The sequence below is a fragment of the Thermobia domestica genome, chromosome 9 (genome assembly GCF_964235325.1).
Source record: "Thermobia domestica chromosome 9, izTheDome1.hap1.1, whole genome shotgun sequence".
NCBI classification, from domain to species: Eukaryota; Metazoa; Arthropoda; class Insecta; order Zygentoma; family Lepismatidae; genus Thermobia; species Thermobia domestica.
The window spans coordinates 208,458,370-208,485,884 of NC_137462.1; the positions used below are offsets into that span (position 1 = coordinate 208,458,370).

At 36.8% G+C, this 27,515-nt stretch overlaps 1 protein-coding gene across 2 annotated transcripts in view; it reads right to left on the reverse strand.

The window, feature by feature from the left end:
• Window positions 1–27,515, reverse strand: part of Tbce (Tubulin-binding cofactor E) — a 67,410-nt gene that overhangs the window by 25,080 nt on the left and 14,815 nt on the right. For both annotated transcript variants that reach the window (XM_081725797.1, XM_081725796.1), the window contains exons 3-7: window positions 21,954–22,154; window positions 9,150–9,338; window positions 5,877–6,024; window positions 2,025–2,155; window positions 253–382 (exon numbers count right to left, since the gene is read on the reverse strand). In XM_081725797.1, the coding sequence (XP_081581923.1) occupies window positions 253–382; window positions 2,025–2,155; window positions 5,877–6,024; window positions 9,150–9,338; window positions 21,954–22,154 (799 nt within the window). The remainder of the gene's footprint in view (window positions 1–252; window positions 383–2,024; window positions 2,156–5,876; window positions 6,025–9,149; window positions 9,339–21,953; window positions 22,155–27,515) is intronic.

Genomic DNA, 27,515 nt, shown 5'->3' on the forward strand with positions numbered 1-27,515 from the left:
ATATCGGTGGCCGAACGATGTGAACTATTTACGGATCATCATGGTCTCCATTTCGAATAAACTTTGGAAAGAAATATAATAAAAGGAAATAAAATTGTTGTACTTCGTTGATTTGTTTAGAAAAAGCAGTTTTTACCTTGTGTTGTTTGATATTACTTCTACTTATATCCTTCAATATGCATCAGTATGAAGCAGAAAATTAGTTGCTTTCTTCTTTATATGTTTAATGTTATTGGTTTTGCAGTAACTTACCCGATCAATTTTGTTTCCTGAAATATTAAGCCGAGTCACATTTGGGAACAGCTGAGTTTTTCCTGACTTTGGACAATCTGGGAAAGCGATGTCAGATATTCCTATGTTGGATAAAACTAGACATTTCAATCTGAAATAAACAATTAAGAAAAATCTTTTGTAAAACTGTAAACTAATATGAACAAGTTTTCACAATGCATCACTGTAGCAGAACAGACTTACTTGGAGCGATAAATTTTAAGCTATTTTTAAACAAGAGAGATAAAAGAAGGCACACACCTTTATAATTCGTTCTCCATGTGTATTTTACGTAACTGAGATTATGGCACTAGCTACTGTAGTATGATGGTCACTCCACATATAGGTTAATAAAAAGTGTGTTGTAGTGTTAGCTACATGAAGTCATCGTGCGTATTTAGAAATTAGTATAGAAAGTGAATCAATGGCGCGAACACGTTTGTCATTCGGGCAGCGCAAAAACATTCTTAAGTAGCATTAGAAATTTGAATGCTATTGAAGTATGACAGTAAAGAGAAGAAAGATTAAAAAAAAAAAAAAAAAAAAAAAAAAAAAAAGAGAGAGAGAGAGAAGGAGGCTGATGGCACTAGGAACCCTATTATATATTGGTATGCGTCAACGAAATGCAACACTTGAGTTTCATTTCGCAATAATTGCCACAGCAATTATAATTGTTTATTGCATTTTTTGCGCTGCATTGCAATCTGCAAATTTTGCAAAGAGCGATACGTAATGAGCCCCTGGTTGAGCATTTTTTGTAGTTATAAAACGCAAATATGATTTGTATTCATCTTTTGGTGTTCGTACACTTTTAGTATTAATAATACTTTAATACAAGTTATTTCTTTCTTGAACTGTGTATATTTTCTTTGGCAATCTTTAAATATATGGAAATCGAGTCTGTAATGTATCGTTTCGGGCTGGCTTTAAAGTACCAACACAAATCTGATGACAATGTAACTACGACAAATTGAAAATGTAATTGTGAGAACTTGTTATTATAACTACAAAAATAATGCTGTAACGCTACAGAAGCAAAGGAAACGTTTGAACAATTTCCCATAAATATGTCATATTAAGCAATGCTGCCAACACTACAGCAGTGATTGTCATATCTCCGGAACAGTTTGAGATACTGTATTATGATCTTCTCGTCCAATGAAAACCATCTACGTGACTGGATGTGATACTTACTAAGCAGCTTTTCGAAATTAGGCCTTCTGAAAAAGGTCAGATTTCGACGTTTGTGATAGTTAGTTTGTAACACTCAACAATAAATGCGATATTGTTATCCGTTTTCAACATTGGTAACATAGTTAATGTGGAGGTATTGCGGAGCATCAATTTACCTGTTGATATTTGATCGTACAAAATTTCAACTTTTTTTTTTTTTTTTTTTTTTTTTTTTTTTTTTTTTAATTATTAGTTTAAAAGCTACAAGGGTGTTTCAACATCCACTAGGTACATAAAGTTATTGAAACCAACGAATTACAAACAAGAAAATAGTGAAAAACAATGACACATGCTTAAAGAAAAAAAGAATTATTTTGATAAACGCTTCGTCAGATAGAGAGGGAAAGGGGTAGGGGGAAGATGACAGGAAAGTAACTGTCGCAGCAGAATCGTGGGAAATATCTGTCAGAGTTTGCGTTCCACATTCAATAGCAGTGTTTACAATAAAACTAGATATTCGTAGGGGGAGAATAGGTTTACAGAAAGTGTGTGAACCCCTTCCTCCTTAGGATGCTACTTACTTTGAAAGAGAACCCAATTTGTTGATTTCACACCAATTTTCTAACGGATTATCACTTAAATCTATACTGGTGAGTTCTGAAAACATATTTGAGCTTGGTTCTTCCAAAGATTCTATTTTGTTGTACGGTACCTAAAACAAGAAGAAACAATGGCATTTTATTATTTGTAGAACAAAATTAGAGTTCGCGTAATTATACACTTAATATTTACAATACTGAGGTAGTCTTAGAAACTTTCCAGAATTGACGCCCATTGTTCAAAATAGTAATTTAACAGAAAAGTAACAGACTCAAACTCATTCTACTTCTCGATTATCTTGAATCTATATACTTTTTCCTATTTATCCATCCTAATCTTGCAAATAAATCGAATTTCTTGTCTTTCAACTCTGAGGAAACTCTAATATATATCTATACACAGGGTGTTTCAAAACAACACCGACAACGTTCGGGAGGTGATTCCTGACACCAAGATAAAACAAAAAGTATAGACCAACCTGGATGCACAAATGCTTCGTTTCGGAGTTATGCGCTGCGCAAAACATGAAAAAATGAACTTTGAAGGACCATAGCTTCAAAATTATGGGACTTACGGTAGTCGGGTCAATACTTCACTTAGGAACTAATATGAGCCCTATCCAAATATCCATGTTTCAGAATCCTGCGCTACCTCTGGAACAATTTTTTATAGAGGTAGTTGGTGAGTACTTCAAATCATATGCCCGTAGCCAAACTCCCAATAAAAAAATTGTTGCGTGAGTACCTTAGGATTCTGAAACGTATTTTTGGATAGGGCACACATTAGTTTATAAGTGAAGTCTCGACCTGACTATGGTAGGTCCCATACTTTTGGAGCTATAGACCTTTAAAGTTCACTTTTTCATGTTTTCGGCAGACTATAACTCCGAAAAGAAGCATTTGCACACCCAAGTTGGTCTATACTTTTTGTCTTATCTTGGTGTCAGGAATCACCTCCCAAACGTTGTCGGCGTTGTTTTGAAATACCATGTATATATGAGAGAAGAAAAGAGGAAAACGTATTTACTTCCTTGAAATATTGTACGTAATAATAGATTTAAACCAAAGCTTACACAAGTTGAAAAGTTACTGTTCTGCAATCCAAGAGAAAATCAATCTAGCACTTATATAACATTGCGGTATTGATTTTATGAAGTGTAAAACCATTAAGCGTAAAGAGAATTCATCTGGATCAAACATAACACAAGTATAAATTCAAAACACTATCTTTGTTTAAAACAATGTAATTATTACCATTATGGGGATCCTTATTTCTATTCCCAAATGCAAACGCATTTACGAAATCCTGTATACATCTTCCGCTTTCAATCAAATTCACACCAAAGAATGTATGTCTATAGAAGCCGTGCTGATTTTAGTTTAAAAGTTACATTACACTGGCCACCGTAGAGGCCATCCTGCTACTAATTTGAAGATAGCCGGACAACATGACAAGTGTAGCTCATGTGCAAATACATTGTGTAGATCATCGCCTGTGTCTGCAATATCAACACGCCGCCAAAAAAATGTCTATTGTGCAATTAAGTTCCCTATAATGGGACTGCGAGAAGATGGATAGTCGTTCCTTAGAACTGTCAGCTGGATAGCTTATGTGGATTGTCACGTGTCAATTGTCCGTGTCACGTGTCAATCGGTGGTATACAGGGTTCCCACAGCACATGTTTTCAATCAGTGACTTCTCCACAAATGAGCCACATAAATGGTTCCAGTTTCCCTTATTTTAATTGATCTGGTTAAAAGTCGTTCCTGCTTCCCTAACCGGTATGAACGATGACCACCAGTACAATCAGAACCAACGTGACCCTTCATGTGAGCACACTAACACTAAATAACCGATTACTGGGAGCAGGTAAAAAATTTTCCTCGTTTCTCTTGCACAATTACCCCTGTCATCTGCTCAACGCCAAGAACGTATTTGGTAGTGTCATGAGAGAATGCAGGAATGAAGTTAATGGAGGGCGGAAGTACTACTCAGCACTGAGTATCATTTCTGTCTCGGACATAGTGACGACAGTATGTCTATAAACATGCAGATAAGCAGAAAAATCCAGTTTGTACTTATACTAGCCATATACGATTCATACTTGGTACTTTAATATGGGAGAGGGAACCAAAAAAAAAATCCCGCTTGCCTCTAATCTTCATTCAGGAGAATATGACTAATATATTGTATATTCCAGTTCCCTGACCTTATTTGGATGCAATTTCTCAATAAAACAAAGCATATCCCCATACCGCCGGAACAATCCATCATGCTTCACGCGGTATAAGCCCTCCACTCTGCTCGCCAGATATCAGAAACAATTCCTATTTAGCACGTGTGAGACGTGGTGGAACGGTGCCTAACAGCCAGCCGGGCTCCGGCAATGACCATCGGTCAGCTACTTCAAGGTTAACAGCAAGTGTGAATACCTTATCTTAGACTGACGTTCAGCATTTGTACGACCGGCTACCTGCTCAAACAGCTACTTCGAGTAGTTATACATGTTATTACAGTGATTTACCTATATATATTTTTTTGAACATTCCGTATATCATATGTATATTGGGATGGGTGTCACGTTAGTATCTTCGGGGTAAGTGATAGTATTCATCTCATGTCTGAATGCAGCTATGTTTAAAGAGCCTATAGTACAAAAAAAAAAAGTTTGATCAACAGACAGAAATCTTATATTTTAGAACTCAAAACACTTTTTTTTAAAGATTTAAAAACAATGATATACATAAATATCGAAAATCTTCCAGAACGGCTATGGCCGTTCGTCCGTTCGTGAGTCTGCCAACAGAAACAGATAGCGCGAAGCGGTTTCTAGGAATCCATTCAGCGTTCCAAAAATAGATTCCATCTCATCTCTTAATCCTCCATTCAAACTAGGACTGGTGGAAATAGACCATTTCTGATTTTAATTGATCATCAAAGAGCAAAACCTGTGATAGATAGCGAGAAGTTGTTTTATGTAATAGATTCAGCGTCCCAAGAATAGATTATATCTTCATCCACATCTCTCTCTACTGAAACCAGAAACGATAAAATCCACTACAACTTCCGGTTCAATGGTGATCTCCAAAGAGAGAGAGAGAGAGAGAGAGAAAACTAAAAAAATAGCGTGAGTATTTTTATTCATTGTCCGAGAATTAGTTTCCTCTCGATCTTATTCTTCTATTTGAACCGGAAGTGATAAAACTATGATTTCTCATTTTAGCACTTATAGCTATAGTAAAATAATAATAATAATAATAATAATAATAATAACAGCAGATAGCGAGAAGCAGTTTGTGATATGGATTTAGTACCACATGGATATGTTTCCACGTTCCAACTTCGTTCCTCTCTTGTAACCAGATGTGTTGAGACATCTATTACCACTACCGGTTTCAATTTTTTATCCCCATGATCTAAAACTGGTAAGAGAAGCAAGAAATGGCTTTTTGATATGAATTCACCGTCACAAGAATAATTATCATATCAGTTCTTATTCTACTGAAGCCGATAGTAAAACGCAGTACGACTTCCAAATTCAATACTAATTCTTATATAGCAATAATTGTAAGAGAAGGTGGAAAACTGCTTTTGATAAGGATTGAATGTCCGGAGAATACGTTCCATCTCTGACTTTATCCCTCTATTGCAACCGGAAGTTATAGATCAACTACTTCCGGTTTTAGTATTGAATTTGCATAGTTTGAAAGTCTATCGTAGTTTCACAAAGTGAAAGGAAAAACATTTTCCTTTTTTCTTCTCTTAATAGTTATATATATAAAAACAAAAATCTGTTCCTAGATGCCATTTGGCTACATTACTATTATACATACCTGCAATCTTTTTATATGAGGCCACATCAATCCACACTTCAAAATATCTTGCCATGTGTATTCCATTCTTCCTATTACAATATGTTCCAAAGTTCGAAATGCTTCTACGAAATCCCCGGGAACTTCAGGAATTGTTAGTTTATTTTCACTATATACAAAATAAAACTTTTCAGAAACACACCAGATGACATTTTTTATCTAAAACTTTTTATTCAAAATTTACAATTTAGTCCAAAACATATCCCCGCCAAGCCTTGTGCAATATATCATACATACATATTTATTAGCCCGCATTACGCGTCTTATCAACTAATCAAATGAAATGAAATGAAATTTTGGAGTTTTATGTCCCACGGTTATGCCGGTTAGGCTAAAGGAGACGGTGATTATGAGAAATGAACGAAATGGTGGAATGAAGAAAGTGGGAGGAAACGGGAGAACCCCGAGGAAACCCACGCACACGGTGTTTGTCCACCACAAAGTGCACTTGGCGGGAGCAGGGTTTGAACCCGGGACCCCATACACCAGAAGTGAACGCTCTACCACTGAGTCACCGCGACCCCCTATCAACTAATCAAAATAATCCTGCTCGTAAGGAGATCCACAAGAGGAATAAATATATTAATCTCGTTGATAAATATTGGTTTGTTCCAATTGCCATCGAGACAAGTGGTACTTCGGGTCAAGAAGAAGCTAATTTTATCAAGGAAATCGGCATCGTATTTCGCTTATATTGGGCAATAAACGATCTAAATCTTTTTTTTATTCAACGAATCAGTATCGCAGTTTAACGTGGGAACATGTCAGCCATTTTGGGTACGTTACCCACCGGTAAAGAATTAGAGGAGATCTTTCTCATATAACGAAGAAAGTAACGAATTGGTTTCTGAGTAACAACGACACAAAGATATTTTAAACAATATGCACTTAAGAATTTACCTCATCTTAACTGTCATTGTCATTGAAAGATACATTTTCATTTTCACGTTAACTATCCCAATTTGATTCTGATGTATAACTTTCTTTTGCCATTATTTCTTGTTTTTAAGTCGATCATATATTAAATCAAATTGGTAAGACAATAACAAATATTCGATAGAAATTCGAAAAGTGTAAATACTATTTTTGTCTACATGTACAAAGGCTTGTAACACTATCTGGATCTAAATAAGTGGAACTTATATAAATCACGTATATAATTAATTAAAATAATCTACTTTATAACCTCAAAATTCCTACTAACACTGAGCAAAAGTTTCAATTTCATAATGGCTTGTTCAGTCAAGAAATCATCCACTTTATGAGCCTATTCATTTTCAGATTACTTATCTGCAGAAAGTAATGATAAATTCGAAAGATGGGATAATCGGCTGGGAACAAATTTGACTCATTGGAGATCACCTAGAACGAGCACTTTTTCTCTCTCTTGGAGACAAGCATCATCATACAGAATAAGGACATTTTCTGATGAGGTATTATGACGATCAGAAAACATAGTTTCACTGTGTCTGAGGAACATGATGAATTTAGCTGAAGATAATCATAGACAGAACTTTTTGAGAATAAGGACGTGGTTTAGGAAAAAGTCTCGGACACTTAGTAGCATTTAACTGTCAATCGTCGACGGCTGGTTATGTTTTCATCATTGGCGACAAACCGAAACAACATTTATACTTGCATGAGAAAAGCGTAGTTTAGAGCCAAAAGGCTTTATTCATTAAAATCAAGTCATGAAAATGTACTTGTGTTTATTATTTCGAAACAAGAATGGAAAACTAGTTACCGCTATCCACCAGAAAATAGAAATGAAAATTAAATAAAATCTTTCAATTTTACGTCCCACGATAATGTCGTGTAGGTGACGATAATAAATAAATGAAGTGGTGGAATGATGAAAGTGGGAGGAAAGGGGATAACTCCAAGAAAACCCAAATACACTGAGTTTGTCCATCAAACCCCTTTGGAACAATCTGGGATTGAACAAGGGACTCCACTCATCAGAGGCGAATGCTCTATGACTGAGCTACCACGATCTCGTCAGAAAAGAGAGAAAACATAATCACACATACTACAAAAACAAAAAGAAAAAAGTATACTACATTCCAACATGGTGTTCACCTTTTACTATAAATGTAAATGTCGGAGCAAGACATTAAAATATTGTAACTTATGTTGTTGCACATTCGTTGAACCGGCAAGAAACAAACCTGTCGAAAGAATAGTGGTAAAACTATTCATGGCTGACTTGCTGCCGAATACCAAAACACAATGCCAGGGCGAACATGCAATCTCTCAGTTACTGTATGGATATTTTGAGACAGACAAATTTTACATTTTCGAGTAACTCATCTCGAATTATGTCAACAAATATGATCCTCTAAGAATCACTGTACAAAATTTTCCAAACCAGATACAAATGATCAATTACATTAGCCAAATCGGGTACAAACAACTTTTATTTTTATTTTATTTACTACATTGATTATTATTGAGCTTAACGCCCCTTTCCAGCACAATGCTATATGAGATGCGATATACTGTTTAAAGTGAGATCTGAATTACTTGGCGAGTACCCCACGGAAATAAATCCTTGGATCATGACCACAGATAGGATGCGTGTTAGTAACTCGGGCACAAAGACGCATGAACAATCTTGTTAATGTCCCAATAGAATGATCCAATTTTAAGCATGTTGAAAAATTATCTGTAGCTGCAAGAGTCCTCCCATGCTTCAGTTTCAAAGGCGACTGCAAGACAACAAGCGCCCGAAATAATAAGTAAGGCATATCACTCACATATCTACGAATCGCTTGACCTCAAGGTATTTCATTTTATCTTTCAGTCATCCTTTTTACCATAATAGTACATAACACATTAGCCAATGTTTTGTATGCTTCCCTAAGCTTTCATATGTTTTTGAAAACTGAAGCATTTAGTGTGATACTTGCTAGGCTTAAGAAGAGCTATGAGAAAAGCTGGAGAGTAATGATCAAATAATTCGGTGGTCATAATTGGAGTAAGTTGAGAAACCCCACACGGAAAATTTGTTAACAACAAAGCGTACATAGCCTGTGATTCCATCTTCCAGAGTTAAACGCTGTGCTAACTGAGCCATCTTTCATGAGGTCAAACAAGTCTTGCAAGTTTTATTTCCTCTCTTATTGAAAGATAGCATAGTTAGTACAGCACTTAACTTTTACTTTTCATTTTATTTAGCACTTTATTGGAAACCATGTAACTTATATTTTTCTTATACATACACATGGTACTAACCTCAAATTTAGGACTTTCAAATATTTTAACTGCTTCGTTATTTCTGCCACTTCTTCCCAGTGCGTGAAAAGATTTCTTGCTAGGTCCAGTTCCTCGATATTTGGACAGATTTGTTTGATTTCTCCATCTTTTCCAGCTTCCTTTATCTTAAAATCAGCTAGGCAAACCACTTTCAACTCACCGAATTGGCTGAAAACGAATACCAAAATAATTAAAATATTAATGAAAAATTATGAACATTATTATTATTATCATTGTACTAGCTGAAATACCCGTTATTCGCACAGGGACGATAAAGTTTATACAATATATCATATATGAAAGTAAAGAAATGAATGAAATAGAAGGCGTTACCCCTGTCAATATATGTGAAATATATAAATAACGAAGAACTCTTCCTGCCAATTCTCGAGCCAGCTGGCATGTTCGTTCTTGACTAAACCTGAGCTTATATGTAATCAGGACTGTCACCAATTAGTTTAAGGATCCCGAAAACTATGAATTCGGCATTAAAATTTGTCATTTTAGACATGTTATATCAGTCCCCCTCATGACGATGGAGGATAGAATGCCATTAATAGTGTCACTATTTATCTCAACATCACCGGAAACTATGGATTTGACACTAATATTTGTTGGGAGCTCCCTCATGTCTATACGGTTAGCGTATGCGCCTTTGGCGTGGGAGACCTGGGTTCGATTCACGTTAAGCAGTTGGTCCACGTCTCCTATAGTCTCGCTAGCGAAAAGAATTCCCAAATCCGAGCTCCTGAGCTGCAAACAGATAAAGGGCTTTGTACGCGATTAGATCTGGTAAAGATCCATATGTACAAAATATGATCACTCCTTTCTATGCGAAAAGCGATGACAGACAGAAATATTATTTTATTATTAAAGATTCATATATGAAGGAATGTTGGTTGATTGGTTGGACTGGAGTTTAGCATCTCTTTCAGCACCGAGGCTATATCAGACATGGCTACATCAGACAACCCAAATCACCATAATGGGTTTACATTTTTCAACTCTCTCCCACCGGAAATCGAACGCGGGACCCCGCGCATTAAAGGGACGCGTGCTATCTACTAGACCAGCGCGGAGGCCATATGAGTAATTTGTTTGATGAATAGTTTAGTATTTATATACGTTTACTATCTATTGATCCCGGCGCGAGCTCATGTGGTTCGGCTTCCACGTTAATCAATAGGTTCACGTTTCAAATAGCCTTGCCGCTGAAAGATATGTTAAAATCAAATCAAATAAAATCATCTACTGATAGAAGAACTTTTGAAATGAAGAAAGATGTTGCACTTATCCAGAAATCTAACCACATTTATTTACCAAATCATACGATATTTGGAAAGAAATGGAAAATCGCGCAAGTCCTCCCGGTTCTCCACGCAAGGAAAGAGAGAACGAACTATGTACAATGACATCTGCAAGATAAAGTAGACTTCAAAAAATGATAGAATAAAACTATTGGTAATCACAACAGGAGCAAGCAAAAATTGAGAAAAGGTATTTCAGAGGTCTGTACCAAATTACAATTACAAGAAGGAAAATCTGATGATCCCAAAAATAGATAAAATTAAATAATCTAGCTTCAGTAGAAATTTATGAAATTGCTGGAAATATAATGACTAATTACGAAACGATTGCTACAAGCATCAAAAACGGTACTGGTGCAAAAGATCATCATGCAAACTGGAATTTGTAGATGATAGCGCAATAATAGTGAGGCTTGAGGAAAGCAATAAAGATTGGGTGCTGATATAGCCACACGTAGCCACTATTGACTACAAGACTTGAAGTAGTAGTAGAAAATGGAAATATATACAGAGAAAATAAGTGCATGCAATGATAATTTGTGATTTTAATACTGTTTTGGAGAAAGAAGAGAAAGGTTGTGTAGTAGATAGATCTGGATTGGGTGAAAGAAATAAGGGAAGATAGCGAGAGATCTCTTTTTGCCAACGAAACGGAACAATACGACTAGAAGTCAAACTCAATGTCTTTTCGTCCTGTCAAAATGATACGAATATCGACTTCGCACATAAATACGAAATTCTAGGAGACTTGTATTTTAAATTGATATTTTGATACGGAACACACACATCTGATTGATTTCACTGTTCAGCATGGGTTCGGTTGTCTCGAAGGTAATAGCTGTTAATAATTTTGACATGCTCATTCCGAAAATGAAGACTGTTTGTTTCTATCACGTACAGTTTTTGCACAAAACTACAGTATATTACTTTCCTTAATTTAAGAGAAGAAAGTGTTGTTTCAGATGTTGTCAATAGATGGCGCCATGTAAACGTACAAAATACATGTACTTTTCCGTTACAAATCTTTCATTTTAAACTGAATGTGAATAAAAACACTTATTTTGTATTGTGTTGACATGCTGTTGTTAAACTACTTTGACTTTGGGTATTTATAGGCCTATTTACTTATAAATATCCATAGTAGTATTGAAAATGTGTTGTTTTATATGAGTTATCGCGGTGTGTGTAGTTATTTTGCGAGTACTGTGTTGTTCTGAGTGCTGTGTTGTTCTGAGTGCTGTGTTGTTCTTTGATGTGCTGAAAAAATAAAAAGTACTTATTGAGCAGTGTTTGGTGTTTCTGAAAATGAAAATGAAATGAAATCTTTAAGTTTTACGTCCCACAGTTATGCCGGTTAGGCTAAAGGAGACGGTAATGATAAGAGATGAGTGAAATGGTGGAATGAAGAAAGTAAGAAGAAACAGGAGAACCCCGAGAAAATCCACGAGCACGGTATTTGTCCACCATAAAGTCCACATAGCGCGAGCTGGGATCCAACCAGGGACCCCAAGCACCGGAGGTGAACGCTCTACCACTGAACCACGCGCTCCCCTGTTTGGTGTTTCTGGTTGATGGGCATTAACTGAAGCTAGCTAATTTGAAAAGAAGTTCCTATTGTGCTTATTTTGCCAGTGTTGTGTTGTTCTAGTTAATGTGTAGTGACTTAAACTAGTTAACAAATATGTTTTAATGTACTTATTTCAGCAATGCTGTGTTTTCTTGGATAACTTGCGGTGACTCAAGTTAGCTATTTAAAAATATTTTAATGTGCTGGTACTTATTTTGGTAGTGTTGTGTCTTCCTGGTTAGTGCAGTGACTCAACTGTTAGAAAATGACATCGCGTAAATGTTTGAATGACCCTGATATTTTCTGTTATGCGTGTGGCAGTTACACTGTGCTCAAACAGAGACTCTCTATTACAATTTTTAAAAAGAAAGTGTACTTGGCTTATTTTGGTATAAAATTAAACGATCAACATAAATCGTGGGCACCTCACAGTGTGTGCAGAATATGTTTAGAGACACAGATCCTGGGCAAACGGTAAAAAGAAAGGAATGCAGTTCGGAATACCTATGGTGTGGAGAGAGCCTCGAAACCATCATGATGACTGTTACTTCTGTGTAATAAATGCAAAAAACAAGAAGTGTATTCTGTATCCGGATAACATAGCTTCTGCAATTCGGCTTGTTCCTCATGGTGAAAATCTACCGATTCCCAATCCACCAGACTCTATGGATGTTTTATCATCATCTAGTAGTAGTGAAGCAGATGTTGCATACGAAGATGATAGCAACTATCCTAGCACGATTCCGCAGCCGTTTACACAATCAGAACTTAATTATCTTGTTCGAGATTTAAATCTACCAAAGGAGAGTGCAGAAGTTCTTGGGTCTAAACTTCGTTCGAAAAACCTTTTGGCCAGTGGGACACATTACTCATGGTATAGACACCGGGAGAGAGAATTTCTTCCTTATTTCTCTGACGAAGACGGGTTAGTGTTCTGCAACAACATTCCAGCTGTTGTGGATGCATTGGGTGCTTCTTATAACGCATCCGATTGGAGACTCTTTATAGATGCTTCGAAATCCAGCCTGAAAGGAGTTCTTCTGCATAATGAAAACGAATTTGGATCAATTCCTGTAGCATACTCTGTTACATGGAAAGAAATATACATTACCTTGAAATTAATACTCTCTAAGTTAAAATACGAAGAACATGGTTGTTCTGTTTGCGGGGACTTGAGTCATAGGTCTTCAAATAGGAATGCAGCCAGGATATACAAAATACCCCTGCTTTTTATGTGAATCGGATAGCAGGGCCAGAGACAAGCACTGGAATGTGAGAGAGTGGCCTCAGCGCTGTGATTTGTCTGCAGGTAAGAGAAGTGTAATGCACACTCCACTAATTCATCGCAATAAAGTGCTAATTCCACCACTTCATCTGAAACTGGGACTTATGAAGCAATTTGTGAAAGTTGTGGACAAGAATGGGCAGTGTTTTCAATATATAGCTAAAACTTTTCCATCACTGAGTGCAGCAAAACTTTCGGAAGATATTTTTACAGGGCCGCAAATTAGAATGCTGTTAGTAGATGACACATTTGAAAATTCAATGACCGAATTGGAAAAGTACGCCTGGTTAAGTTTCAAAAATGTTGTAGGTAACTTTCTCGGAAACAAGAAACACCCTGACTATGTAACAATTGTAGAAGATATGTTGACCCATTTTCGCGCATTTGGGTGTAACATGAATCTCAAAATACATTTTCTACATTCTCATCTCGACTTTCTTCCTGCCAATCTTGGTGAGGTCAGCGAAGAGCAAGAGGAAAGATTTCACAAAGATATTTCTGAAATGGAGAGCAGATATCAAAGCAGATGGAATATCATAATGTTGGCAGACTATTGTTGGATGATGAAGAGGATCGTAACAGTTACGACAGAAGTGGTAGGAAAACAAAGAGGCGTGCATTTAAAAAGGAATAAGTGGTTTCTCAATGAACTTGAGAACCAGCGCAAATAAGTGTATTCAACATTATACCGTAGGAAATAAGGTTTATGATAGTATTATGTGTATATAGCATTGTTTAGTGTAACCAAAGCAATCTAGTTTATTTGTTTAAATTGTTTTATTGAATTGTTCTGCAGTATTATTCGTGCCTTCCGAAATTATATAATACAATATACGTATATTGGAATGATGGTAGTGTTCGAAATAAAGATTGCAAATTGTAAGAAAACCTGACGTGATAGGCATAAATGGATGTCATTTCTCTAATCAGCGCCCAAAAATCATTTAGGATCACCTATTAGTTTGTAAACAACCGAAACTTTTTTTCAAAATGCTGACCAGTTTTTAGTGAATAGAGGTACCCAGAAAATTAACAGTCCCAACATGCGCAAGCAAGTCTATTCTGAGATTTAGGATTTATTTTTAAAACAAGTTCTTTCTAACTCACTCACTCTATGGCTTACAGAGCGGAGGTTCAATGTCGCATTCACAGAAGCTCTCCACTGACTTCTATCCAGTTTCTGCTTTCTATTTCTATTTCTGCGAAATCTATCTTAATACTGCTCTCCCTGCGCCTAGATCTTCCTAATGAACCTTTTCCGATTGGGTTTTCAGTTAAAATTTGAAAGCGTTTCTATTCTATTCTATTCTGGCTACATGACCTGCCTCCTAGATTCGATGATCCTAACATGTTGGGTAAACGATATATATTATGCAGTTTCCGCCATTTCCCATTCCCGTACCTCTTGCGTCCGAATATTCGCCTTAGGATTTCATTTTCAATACTTTCAGTTTGCTTTCTTCACTTAAAGTAAGCGACAATGTTTCGCAACCATATAGATCAACAGGAATGATTATAGTTTTATATATTTTAAGCTTCAAATTCTTTGACAGGATTCGCGAAGACAAATATTTTGGACTGCATATTAACACGAATTCCCTGCTTTCAGTCGACATTTAATTTCTTCATGGATATCGTTTTGGTCTCTTAATGTTGATCCTTGATATTTGAAAGTACTCACTTTGTCGGAAGTATTATTTGAGATTTTAATGTATCTGTTATTTGCAATATTACGGTCACGACGAAATTCCATGTATTTAGTTTTCTCTCCATTTCTTTCTATTGTTCTCATATCATCCCCTATCAGATTTACATCATCAGCATAAGTCATAACCTAGTGAGTGCCATTCAGCTCTAAGAGCTCAAGGCCCTGATTGATATCTTTTGATTTTGCTTATAGCATATTCTAAACAAAACTGGATAATAATGGAAACAATGTACCTCCATGTTTCAGGCTATTCTCGACGTGAAAGCTCGTGGACAAGTATTTTTCTGGTCAGATTTTGTTTTGGGATTCATTAAAACACATCTTAATTAATCTAACTTGCTTTTACGGTATTCCAAAAGAATGCTATACAATGTTTCCCTCCTAGAGTTGTAGGCGTTTCTGAAATCAATAAATGACTGATGTACCGGGGTATTGTATTCCGATTTCTTTTCGAGTATTTGAGGAATGTTACATATCTGGTCGATAGTTGATCGATTTCGCCTAAATTCGCACTGATAATTTCCAATTTCATCTGCATATGGAGTCAATCCTCTAACAGTATGTTTGAGAGACATAAAAGAGAGATGGCTCGATAATTATTACAATTAGTTAAATCGTTTTTCCTGTGAAGTGGGACAATGATTGATTCTTTCCACTCTTGTGGCAATTCCTCCTTGGTGCAGACGAGGAAAATGAGTTTGTGTATCTCGTTCCAGAACTTTTCCCTTCAGCTAAAATTAACTCAGCAGGAATTTCGACCACGCCCAGAAATTCTTTAATTTGTTTCTTTAATTCCTTTATAGCATTTCCACTTTTGTTCGGGTAGGATATGTAACATATATGTTCTGTTGTATGCCTTCACTTTTTCCACGTACATTATTTTTTGGCTGTATGTTGTACACACTGTTAAAGAAATCTTTCAATCTACTCACAATACTATCAGTATCCGTGAGAATTATGCCGTCCGATTTCTTCAATACGACGGTCTGAAAAAAACAAATCGTAGCCCGACCCAAAAGGAGTGCAGAATGATGAAATTTACAATTTTAATGTCGAAACGCTTGGGTTTTGACAATATTATATTTAGATTCAGAAAGATTTCGATTAGATAAAAGAAGTCTATAATCTAGTGTTTTTGCAACATGGAGGCTCATAGTGTTTCTGATTGCAATGAAATTAAATCTTTAAGTTTTACGTCTCACGGTTATGCCGGTTAGGCTAAAGGAGACGGTGATGATGAGAGATGAGCGAAATGGTGGAATGAAGAAAGTGGGAGGAAACGGGAGAACCCCGAGAAAACCCACGAGCACGGTGTTTGTCCACCACAAAGTCCACACGGCGCGAGCTGGGATCGAACCAAGGACCTTAAGCGCCGGAGGTGAATGCTCTACCAAGTGTTTCTGATTGCACTGGCATTCACCATGTGTTAAAACGGCCCAAACGATTGTTCTGCCCAGACACTCCCCGCTGCGTTGTAGGGTCACGTATGCTGTATTAACGCTCTTGTCTCCCATGGTGCACATCACCAATGGACCACTGACACATCGCACTCCATCTTAGCAGCAATTTTGTGGAACGATCACCAGGATCTCGTACCACCATTATACGGGAACGCTCAAAGTCATTTTAATGCACAATATGCATTTGCTAGTGTCATCCTGCACTGAAAAATACCACAGTGATCTATACAAATTCGTCTTATAGTAGTACTAGCAGCATTCCCTAGCGCATTACAAATTCGCCTTATAGTAGTACTAGCGCATTACTATGTGCTGCGACTTTCAAACTAAAACAGTATTCTCTCTATAAACATGCAATGTATGATTTAAATTTCGTTCGAATCAGATGATATACATGTGGAGTCTTAAACCTAGTAAACTTAATTGGCTTGAAGAACTTGAGAAATAGTTTGTAAACAAAAACGACAAACAAACATGTACATGTACTTATAACCATAAAAAGTGTAGAGATGTCAATATTTACATATGCATACAGTTCTTTGGGGTTGAAGTTTAGATGTCCTCATCACTTTCTTCTTCTAAACTCCGAGAGGAGCTCCCTTCAGCTGGTTCTGGTAGAAGAAGTGCAAGTGTCTCACTGCTGAATGGTTTACTCTTCTTCCTAGATGTCTTCCTGGAACAGCTCATGAAGGGGTCACGAGTTAATAAAAGCCGATTGAAGATATCTCGGTTGCATACTGTTCTGTTAAATTTCCTTGAAAATTTACTTCTGTACATCCGGAAATATTTGTTTTTGGCCTCAGCAGCTTCCTCGGACAGTTGTCCTATCGGTACTATTGCATGTCTTATTACAGTTGCCCAATGCACTAAGACCTTATGCAATGTCGATGTCATGGGGTGCCATTCATAATGCTCTACGCATAATTTGCCTGTTGCATACGTACATTCTTCAAACCTTTTCTCATCAATGTGGTGTCCACTTGTTATTGTTTCCAGGATGACTTTCAGTCTGGTGATCAAATCTAAGTGTATTCCTGTGATTTGTGAGGCTGTAGCTGGATCAGAAAAAAAAAGTCTGACCGTGTTTCCGTCATTGGTGCTACCAAATCCCTGTTTAGGTACATCAACTAGGAGTCCTAATTCTTCCTTACATTTCATCTGGATTTCCTTTTTTCTTTCACTAACATTCTTCTTCTCTTTCGGATTCTCGCTTGCCACTTCTTGATGTTCAGTTTGTATGACAAATGGAGAACTGACTCGAGGAATCTAATCCTGGTGTGGAGAGTTGAAAGACCAAATTTCAAATTTTCAGGGTTTACAGCACCACGTTTTTCAAGGTTATTAAAATCTTTTGACGTCAACCCACAGATATAACACCTTGCAGTTGACGTTGTTCCTGATGCCGCGTTACACACTTTTCCGTCAACCATTGTAAGTAAAAGCGTGTGTTTGATGATAGCTGGGTTGTCATCTATCTGAACTTCAGTGTTCTTTAACGCTTTTATTTGGTCTTCAACATACTTGATCTCTTCTACTGTTATGTCTGTACTTTCATGTACAAATCGTATACGTATCGGTCTGCACAACCTAGTGGAAGAAGGGGTTGGGTTTTGCCAAATAACTTTTTTCTTATCCTTTACGTTTGCCATCAGTTTAAGGGGAACAAACGAACTCTGAAAAATGTTTGCATCACTTTCACTCAAATTCTGGAACTTTTGCTTAAATTGTGACTGCTGTGACCCATCACACCCCCATTTTGAGACCAATTCTAAGTTTTGTTTCTCTTCAACCGAGACATGTTCCAACACTTCCTCCAGATACTTACATAATCGGGAGGTTGTGTGGTCTAGCAATGCCTGCAGTTTAACTTCAGAGAGTGATTCGGTACCGGTAATTGAATCCTCGGGTGGATAGCACTGCTTTTTAGCCTCCTTTACCAATGAATAGCAGGGATATATCTTTTTATTTGCATCCCGTATGACTTCATTCTGATGCCTCAGTAGGTGTATGTTTCTTTATTTCAATATGCTCGGAACTTTCTAATACCTTTTTGAATTTAGAAGCCCTAGTTGGGGTTTCCGTGATTTGTTTAAACAAATCTGCTGCATCAGGATTACCTGCAGCCCTCAGGCTCATGGAAGCAGCGAATGTTAATTCTTCAGGGGTAGTCTGCTGTCTCAACTCTTCAGTTTTCCTCCGTTTACTCCTTTCGCTGGACTCTTGAAATTCCTTTTCAGGGCGGCCTGGAACTCTAGATGAAAATGTTGGCACATTTACACAACCCGACAACCAATCTTAATTCTGCTGCAAAAATCTTTCCTCCTTGTTGTGTGACTGTGACCATCTTTGTTTAAATTGGGTTTTAAAATATCGGAGAGACCGTTTCAGGGCACTTCTTTGAGCTTCGGGACATTTTGTCATTTCTGCTACTCTGTTTTCCATGTATAGTAACTTTTCTTCAATAGCTCTGATTTCGCATTCCTTAACTAACTCGTAGAATTCTCGCCTTTTAAACTCTTTCTCCATCTTCAGAATCATAAAAAAATAAAAACTGAGTATATAACGATAATAATGTTTTATACTTATTAAATCTATTTTATGTGAAAGTAAATTAAAATGACGGCTAAAAGGTTTCGTTTCTGTGCATTTCTGGCTCGTATGTATATATTTTGTATATAAATACGTGTGTATATATTTACAAAATCAATGTTTTACAATTCTGTTATTTATATTCACCTCTTTTACGCACGTAGATACAGTATAATAATTTGATTTTTGTGTTTCAACCTCATTATGGGCAGTAATTATCACTTCGATTTACTGAAAATCTATCTGCACCATGTTACAAAGTACATATATAAGGAAAAAGCAACTGGTTGCGGGAAATTTTATTTTTGAATCAAGTAAGTAGTATACCACTGATTCAGAATATCAATGGGATAAAGCTTGACAGAGCTTGACACAGTGTTAGAATCACTGTGGTAATAAATGTTCTGCAAAAATTTATAGTAAAACAAGTATTCTATGTTTAGACGAATAGAAAAAGTAAAAGGAATAATAGTAATGCAAATATACGTACATAAATCAAAAGCTCTTACATTCCGTTACATCCAAGAAAAGTATGAAGTTGATCCTTTTATATACAGTCTCAGAAAACTATAAACTGATCGAATACGAAAAGTATAAACTTGTGAAACACACACCCGCGCAGACTGATACCCAAACATCAACTAGGGTTGTGACCCACCAGGAGTGACTCAGGCACCGGAAGTGGTCATTGTGTGACTCACAGATATGTCCCCTTGGCGCGGGAGTGCTTTTCACACCTATGTGACGGATTTTAAAATTTGCCTTTTTGGCCAGGTTTATGGCCGTAATACTCCACCGTGCGGCGGTGCGTTCTTTTTTTCTAATGTTTTCTTTTTTCATTATCTTTATTCATATCTTCACCTTGCTATAACATTCAATAAAACATTTAATATGGCCAATATTGGCACAGCACCGGACACTTTTGTTAGTATTATTTTAGCTTTCGCAACTGTTTTGATTCTGATGACGAGATGTCCAGTTTAGGAAGCTAAACGCATTAATTTTGTACCTTTACCTTTAGTGTTTCATACATTTAGTGTTTATAACTACCATGTACTGTACTGTATGTTATAACTAATGTATCTAGTTTTTATTTTGATATTCTTTGTTCTAACAACATCATATGGTACGAATAAGGAAATTCCAAAGCACGTACGGAGATCAATTAATTACCAGAAATCAAATAGACAATCAACACAGATATAAATATACAAGCAGTATAAGTGGTTCCGCTAAAAGCATCATAGGCAAGAAGGTGAAGTATGAAGAAAGAAATATTTAAATAAAAGAGTAGTAATTAAAGACTGTCGAGTTCGGCGCTACCTCAGTTTCCAAACTCTATGTAATATAAAGTGTACGAGATCTGGCTAAAAAATAATGGGACTACTTCCAGGAGTGCGGTTTATGGTCACAAACTTACAAATTAAAGGTAATCCCCTCCCCTCTGTATACACGTTAGCATACGAATTTCCATTGTTGGAAGCAATTATGGAAATATTCAGGTGTAATCGTCTTGAATACAGCTGTCGTTTTCTGCTTCAATTCTTCCAGTCTGAAAATGAGTTCCCTTGAGGATGGATTTCACTTCCGGAAAAAGAAAAAATTGCACGGTACCAAGTCCGGCGAATACGGTAGGTGTTCCAACACCGGAGTCTTCTTAGCTGCTAGAAACTACTTAACGGTCCAAGTAGTATGCGAAGGAAGATTGTCGTGACGCACAATCCATTTATTATTCTTCCACAAGCGGGGCCTTTTCTTTCTCACGCATTCTCGCTGCTTCACCAAAAACTGCTGATAATACTGCTTATTCACTTACCCATTCAATCAAGAGCAGGCCACTGATATCAAAGAACACAACGAGCACGACCTTCACTTTCAATTTGCTCTTGCGTGCTTTTTCATTCGTGGCGATGACGGAGTTTTCCAGTGTGTGGATTGCCTTTTCCTTTCAGGATTACATTGCAAGATCCACATCTCGTCACTAGTGACGACTTTCGTCAACAAATCCGGTTCTGCTTCCAGGTGTTCCATTGTGTATCATCATACACGTTTCCGGAAGTCCTTCTACTCCTGTGTGAGGTTTGTAGTACCATTTAAGTGTAAACTTTGCGCATATTCAAATGGTCGTGCATAATTGCGCGGATAGATTCTCTATTGATGCCCCCATATCTAATACCATTTGAATGCTGAGCCTGCGATCTTTCCGGACGTCAGTCACTTTTGCCACATTCTCCTCCATTGTTGCTGTGACAGAATGACTCGGTCTTTCATCATCAACGTTCTCATGTCCCTTGCTGAAGCATTTGTGCCATTCAAACACTCGCGTACAGGACATTGTATTGTCATCATACACATCCTGCAACATTTTCACACATTTACTCGGTGATTTCTTTAATTTGACCCTGAATTTCAAGTTGATGCGCTGCTCAATTTTCAATTTTCAATTTGCTATTCTCCCGGCGACACGACTGCACATCCCTCTCTTTAGTCGCTGCTTATAGACTAACCCGACTGAGAGCGGCAACTCATATATATATCATTCTCTTCTTGAATGATTCAAAGTTGCTCCGTGCGCATGCGTTCCCCACTGTTTCACTTACACTACTGACAAGATTGCCAGTCCCATTACTTTTTAGCCAAGCTCTGTACACTAAAAAATGTAGCTGCCATTTTATTAAGATTCTGGTATTATTTAATATTTTTTATTCACTCCATTATAGGACGTCCGAAGAAGTATAATTTATTTGTTTTCATAAATCTTTACTCGTATGTTTCAATGTATCTCTGACCTAAAATACTGAATAATGAAATCAATGCTTCAACGAAAAGTAGTTCCAAATCATTTTATTATTGTAAAAAGTACTTACCTCTGTATTTTATTTACTTTATCAAAACCAACAACTTCAACGAATTTAGCTTTCATTTCTCTGCACAGCAACTGCAGGGTCTTCTCATCAACTCCAGCTGTACTGCCTTCAACTTCTCCGTACTTGCTTCTAATAGCCTTTACAAAACTCTGACCAAGATTAACTTTCTCCACTCGGACAAATGACCCAGATGTTGGATGTCTGAAATAAGCTTTATGTTAGTTAAGTAATGCTTCAATACATTTTTCTGCTCTGTTTCACGAAACATTAAAATGTGAAATACTACAACAAGCACATTGGTGAACCCATTTCCCATTACTCAAATGAACTGTTATGGAGAAATAAGGAGGGAAACTAATATTATACCTTAAGTTTATTTCCGACAGTAATGTCCATAAAAACTAAAATTTATAAAATCTTTAAATCTTAAAATTATATGAAAATACCTATGATCTTTGAACACGTTATTCAAAAGAAAACCTTATTAATGATTGCCCGAGAAAACTTTTTTGTATCTCAAACAAACGATGTGGTCTAAGAAAAATATTTTCTCGTATCCATTTCTAAAATTGAATTGGGAATCATGCTATACAGTACAGTTACTACAGAAATATTCACTTAACGACACACGGACAATATAGAGATCACAAAACTTCAAAAAAAAAAAAAAAAAAAAAAAAAAAAAAAAAAAAAAAAAAAAAAAAACTTTCCGGAAGAAACTGATTATGCCAAACCGTAAATTTGGGAATGAAATATTATTAAAAATAGTTGTGGATAATGGAAATCAATAAACAAATAAATAAATTTAAAAAAATTAAAAAATAAAACACACTATATCTATATTGATGAAATATATCTACCTCGCGTTATACGCTCTCCAAAAACTCCTCCAAGAAGAACTCAAATCTACCAATAAACTACTCTTTCCAGATTATTTCCAGAAAAAGTAATTATGTCAATTTGAAGGGTTATTAACTAAGTATTTAGTTCTAAAATATCAACAAAATTGTTATATTCGTTTTCCAGAAATTCACCTTTAAAAATTTTCAAATCAGTAAACAACTCTTTTTCGGTGAACTATGCCATACTGTGTCGTCGTTAATGAAATATTTATTTACGAAACACAAATAAATCCACTAGATCAGTTTGACAAAATCGTCCATATAAAACACCCAATCAGTACACTATCTTTTCTGGACTTTTTCATGGAAAATGACGTACATCATACTGTAGGTTCATAATGAAATGTTTATTTCTGAAATACGAACAAGTTCATCTAAACTGTGTGTATAAAACTTTTCACCATCAATGAACTCTTTTACATTGTTCCATAAGGAACTAATGACGTCACACTTCTGAGTGATTAATTAATTATACTGCCGAAGAGTTTTTTTTTTTTTTTTTTTTTTTTTTTCATCGTAAGATAAAAATTAAATTCGGACTACAAACAGTGAGTCCGTAGAAGCGATGATGGTGATTTTAGTTTGAAGATTCCAGCACATTGACTATCGTGGAGGACATGCTGCTAGTAGTTTGAAGTTGTCAGACAACGCAACAAGTAAAGCTGTGTTTGAATCAGAGTCTGTGTAAGCAATTCTGAAATACCAGGACGACTCCAGCGATTGCCTATTGTCCAACATTGTTCATATGTGCTCTACGTGATGGGAGACAAAGAGCCGCCTTAACTGACACGATGACGACCGCCAGAGCAATCAGAGCATCCGTACTCCCGTTCCTCCCTCATGTGAGCGCAATGAACACTAAAGAATCGACAAGTACACGTTCCCGCTTTCCTCTCCCACAATTAACCGTTGCCTACTACTCTGGTGGGATCAGAAGAGAGTGCAGTGATGAGGCGAATGGAGGGCGGTGGTGTTAAACTATGAGAATAGTTTCTATTTCGGACACAGAGACAGCCATATGAGTGTACGCAAACATGCAGGTGATCTGGAGATCCAATTTTTATTTGCACTCGCCTTACACGAATTACAAATTCATCATCCTTGCACCTTACCTAGGCACTTTCCAGTAGTTCATCTAGCAGGATAACGAGTATCCCCATGCTGCCAAGACAACCCAATGTGGCCTACCTTGGCCTCCTATGTCTCCGGCCCAGGAACTATCGAACACATCACTTTCTGGAATAGTGCCTGACCACCATCCGAAATACGACAACGGCCACCGTCCAGCTACGCCACTATATACAGCGAGTGTCGATAGCATATAATACACAATATAGATATTCAGCATATGCTCGACCTCGAACATCTACTTCTGTAGCCGCTCAGGATGGTTACATGTGCTATTAAGATGAGTACTCTATGTTTCTTAGATACCTTGCAAACTATGTTTGGATTGTGCTGCGGACTTGTTAGAATCACTATCATCTATCACCATCTTCATCTTGTGTACCAACTTTGAATCAGATCCTATTGTTTTTTTTTAAAAAAATAAGTTTCCATCAGTGTATTTATATATGAAATATAAATATAGTTAAGAATACTTTCGGGGAAATCAAATTTCCGGTTTTCACTTTAAAATAAGCTACCATCATATTTGGGATAGCTTGGAATTCAAAACCTATCGGAAACCTCATACTAACTAACTAACTAACTCTATGGCCTATGGAACCTAGGTTCAATGCCGCGTTCACAAAAGCTCTCCACTGACCTCTAGCCTTAGCTAACTGCATCCAGTTTCTACTTTGTATTCCAATCTCTGCAAGATCCATCTTAATATTGTCCTCCCATCTGCGCCTAGGTCTTCTTAATGGTCGTTTTCCGATTGGTCTTCCTGTCAAGACTTTGAAAGCGTTTCTACTTTCTTCCATTCTAGCTACATGACCCGCCCACCCAAGCCTTCTAGACTTGACGACCCTAACAATGTTGGGTAAACCGTATAAATTATGTAGTTCTCGTTATGAAGTTTCCGCCATTCCCCATTCCCGTTCCTCTTGGGTCCGAATATTCGTCTCAGGATCTTGTTCTCAAATACTTTCAATAATAACATTAAGTTTAAAATTTGTTCTCGATACGCTGAGCGGTGTGACTTCTAGTTCTGCCCAAACACGGATAGACAAACGAACAAACAATTGGGCGCACATTCAAAAACCAGTTTCTCGCGTTGTAGAGATCATGACATATGCATTTTTTAATGGCCACAACATTTTCTTTATACATATAATCACTTTTAAAGTAAAAGAAAGAAAATCATTCCTTTTTTTTATTACGGCATATAACATTGCGTCCATTTACACAGCTGGAGCTGTTCCGACGTAGTTAAAAGGGGTCTACTAAAATTCCAAAATGAAATCTCGTGACTTTTTCGTGACCTTTTCTTTCACAAACCATAAACTTTAATAACATGCTCAAGAGCGAATGTGGGTGCAAATTGGGTCGAATTTTCATGCATGCGATAGAAGCGTGCTTTACTTGCAATCTGGTACCGTCTAAAGCCGACCATATACATTTTTGGTGGTGAATTTTGACATTTTATGGAACAACATTTTTCAGTCTATATTTATATTTGTACAGATAAAAATCGTGACCCAAAAGCTAAATTTCTTGACTTTCATGACCGTTTTCTGATTTCGTGACTTTTTCATGACTTTCGTGACCGGTAGACACCCTGTTAAAGGAACATCAAGATGAAGTTAACACTTTCCCTGGTCTGCCTAATTCTCGGACCTGAACATAACTGAACCTCTGTGGTTCGTTTTGAAGACCCGAATCAGAGGCAGATTTCTACCTTTATCCTCTCTTGTGGAACTGAGTGATGCATTGCACAAAGAATGGTGTGATATTCCACTTGCTACCATTCACGACCTTTATTTTCTATTCCACGTCACATCAGAGCTGTTCTGAGAACGAATGGTGTATTTGATGTATGCTTTTTTTTTAATGTTGAAAAATAGCAGTGGTGACAGTCAACAAGAACATCAATAGCGTAGTCGATGGTTTTGCAGGCATAATATTCGTAGATTCATAACTCAATACTTGTTCATTCCATTCTCGTGTTTCATCTCCTCTCCGCCTGTGCTCCACTGCCATTTCTCTGATTGTAAAAGCGTACCGTATGTCATATTTCAGTCAATTGGAAGTGAGTACCCTAGACCAATCCAGCATATCAATTGATAACAATTAATTGACTGCAGGTTATACATTTTTTGGAGTGTACTACAATAATTATCTTAGTAACTGACACGCACTTCAATTAACTATTTTCGAGGTCCTTAATCAATATAATACATTACACATTAAAAAATACAACTTCTACCACCTTCTTTTTCTTTTGCACCGTTAGTGTATCATGTGTTACACATGATACACTTACAGCCATAACTTCTCACACCATATCCAGCATGTAGAAACTTTAACATGCTTTTCTGTCCACGAGCTTTCACGTCGAAAATGGCCTGAAACAAGGAGATGCGTTGTCGCCATTATTATTCAACTTTGTCCTGGAATACGCTATAAGGAAAATCAAAGATAGTAACCAGGGCCTAGAGTTGAACGGTATTCACCAGGTTATGGCATATGCTGATGATGTAAATTTAATAGGGGATGACAGGAAAACAACAGAAAGAAATGCAGAGATCTTATTAAACGCTTGCAGGGACAAGGGTTTAGAAGTAAATGCAAAGAAAACTAAATACATGGAAGTGCATCAGGACCGTAATACGGCAAATTATGGATGCGTTAAAATATTAAATAATACTTTTGATAAAGTAGATACTTTCAAATATCTAGAATCAATATTAACAGGCGAAAATCATATTCACGAAGAAATTAAATGTCGACTAAAAGCGGGGAATTCGTGTTATTATTCAGTTCAAAATATCTTGTCGTCGCGAATTCTGTCGAGCAATTTGTAGCTTAAAATATAAGAAACGATAATCATGCCTGTTCTTCTACATGCATGCGAAACATGGTCGCTTACTCTGAGAGATGAGCATACACTGAAAGTATTTGAGAACAAGATTCTGAGACGAATATTCGGACCCAAGAGGAACGGGAATGAGGAATGGCGGAAATTTCATAACGAGAAACTACATAATTTATACGGTTTACCAAACATTGTTAGGGTCATCAAGTCTAGGAGGCTTAGATGGGCAGGTCATGTAGCTAGGATGGAAGAAAGTAGAAACGCTTTCGAAGTCTTGACTGGAAGACCAATCGGAAAACGACCATTAAGAAGATCTAGGCGCAGATAGAAGGCCAATTTTAAGATGGATCTCGCAGAGATAGGAATACAAAGCAGAAACTGGATTCAGTTGGCTAAGGCTAGAAGTCAGTGGAGAGCTTTTGTGAACGCGGCATTGAACCTCCGGGTTCCATAAGCCATAGAGTTAGTTTAGTTAGTTAGTTAGTTTTAGAAACTTTAACATTTCTCAATGAAGACGACTTGTAAAATAGTCTTCGAGATTCATATTAGCAACTAAATATCAATTTTGAATACTACTACGATGAATTTTATTTATTATTACCATAGAGTTGTTTAACAGACCGTTCCGATTTCCTTTTGTAATATTACTGAACTTTTCTCTTTGTAAGTTGTAGGTTT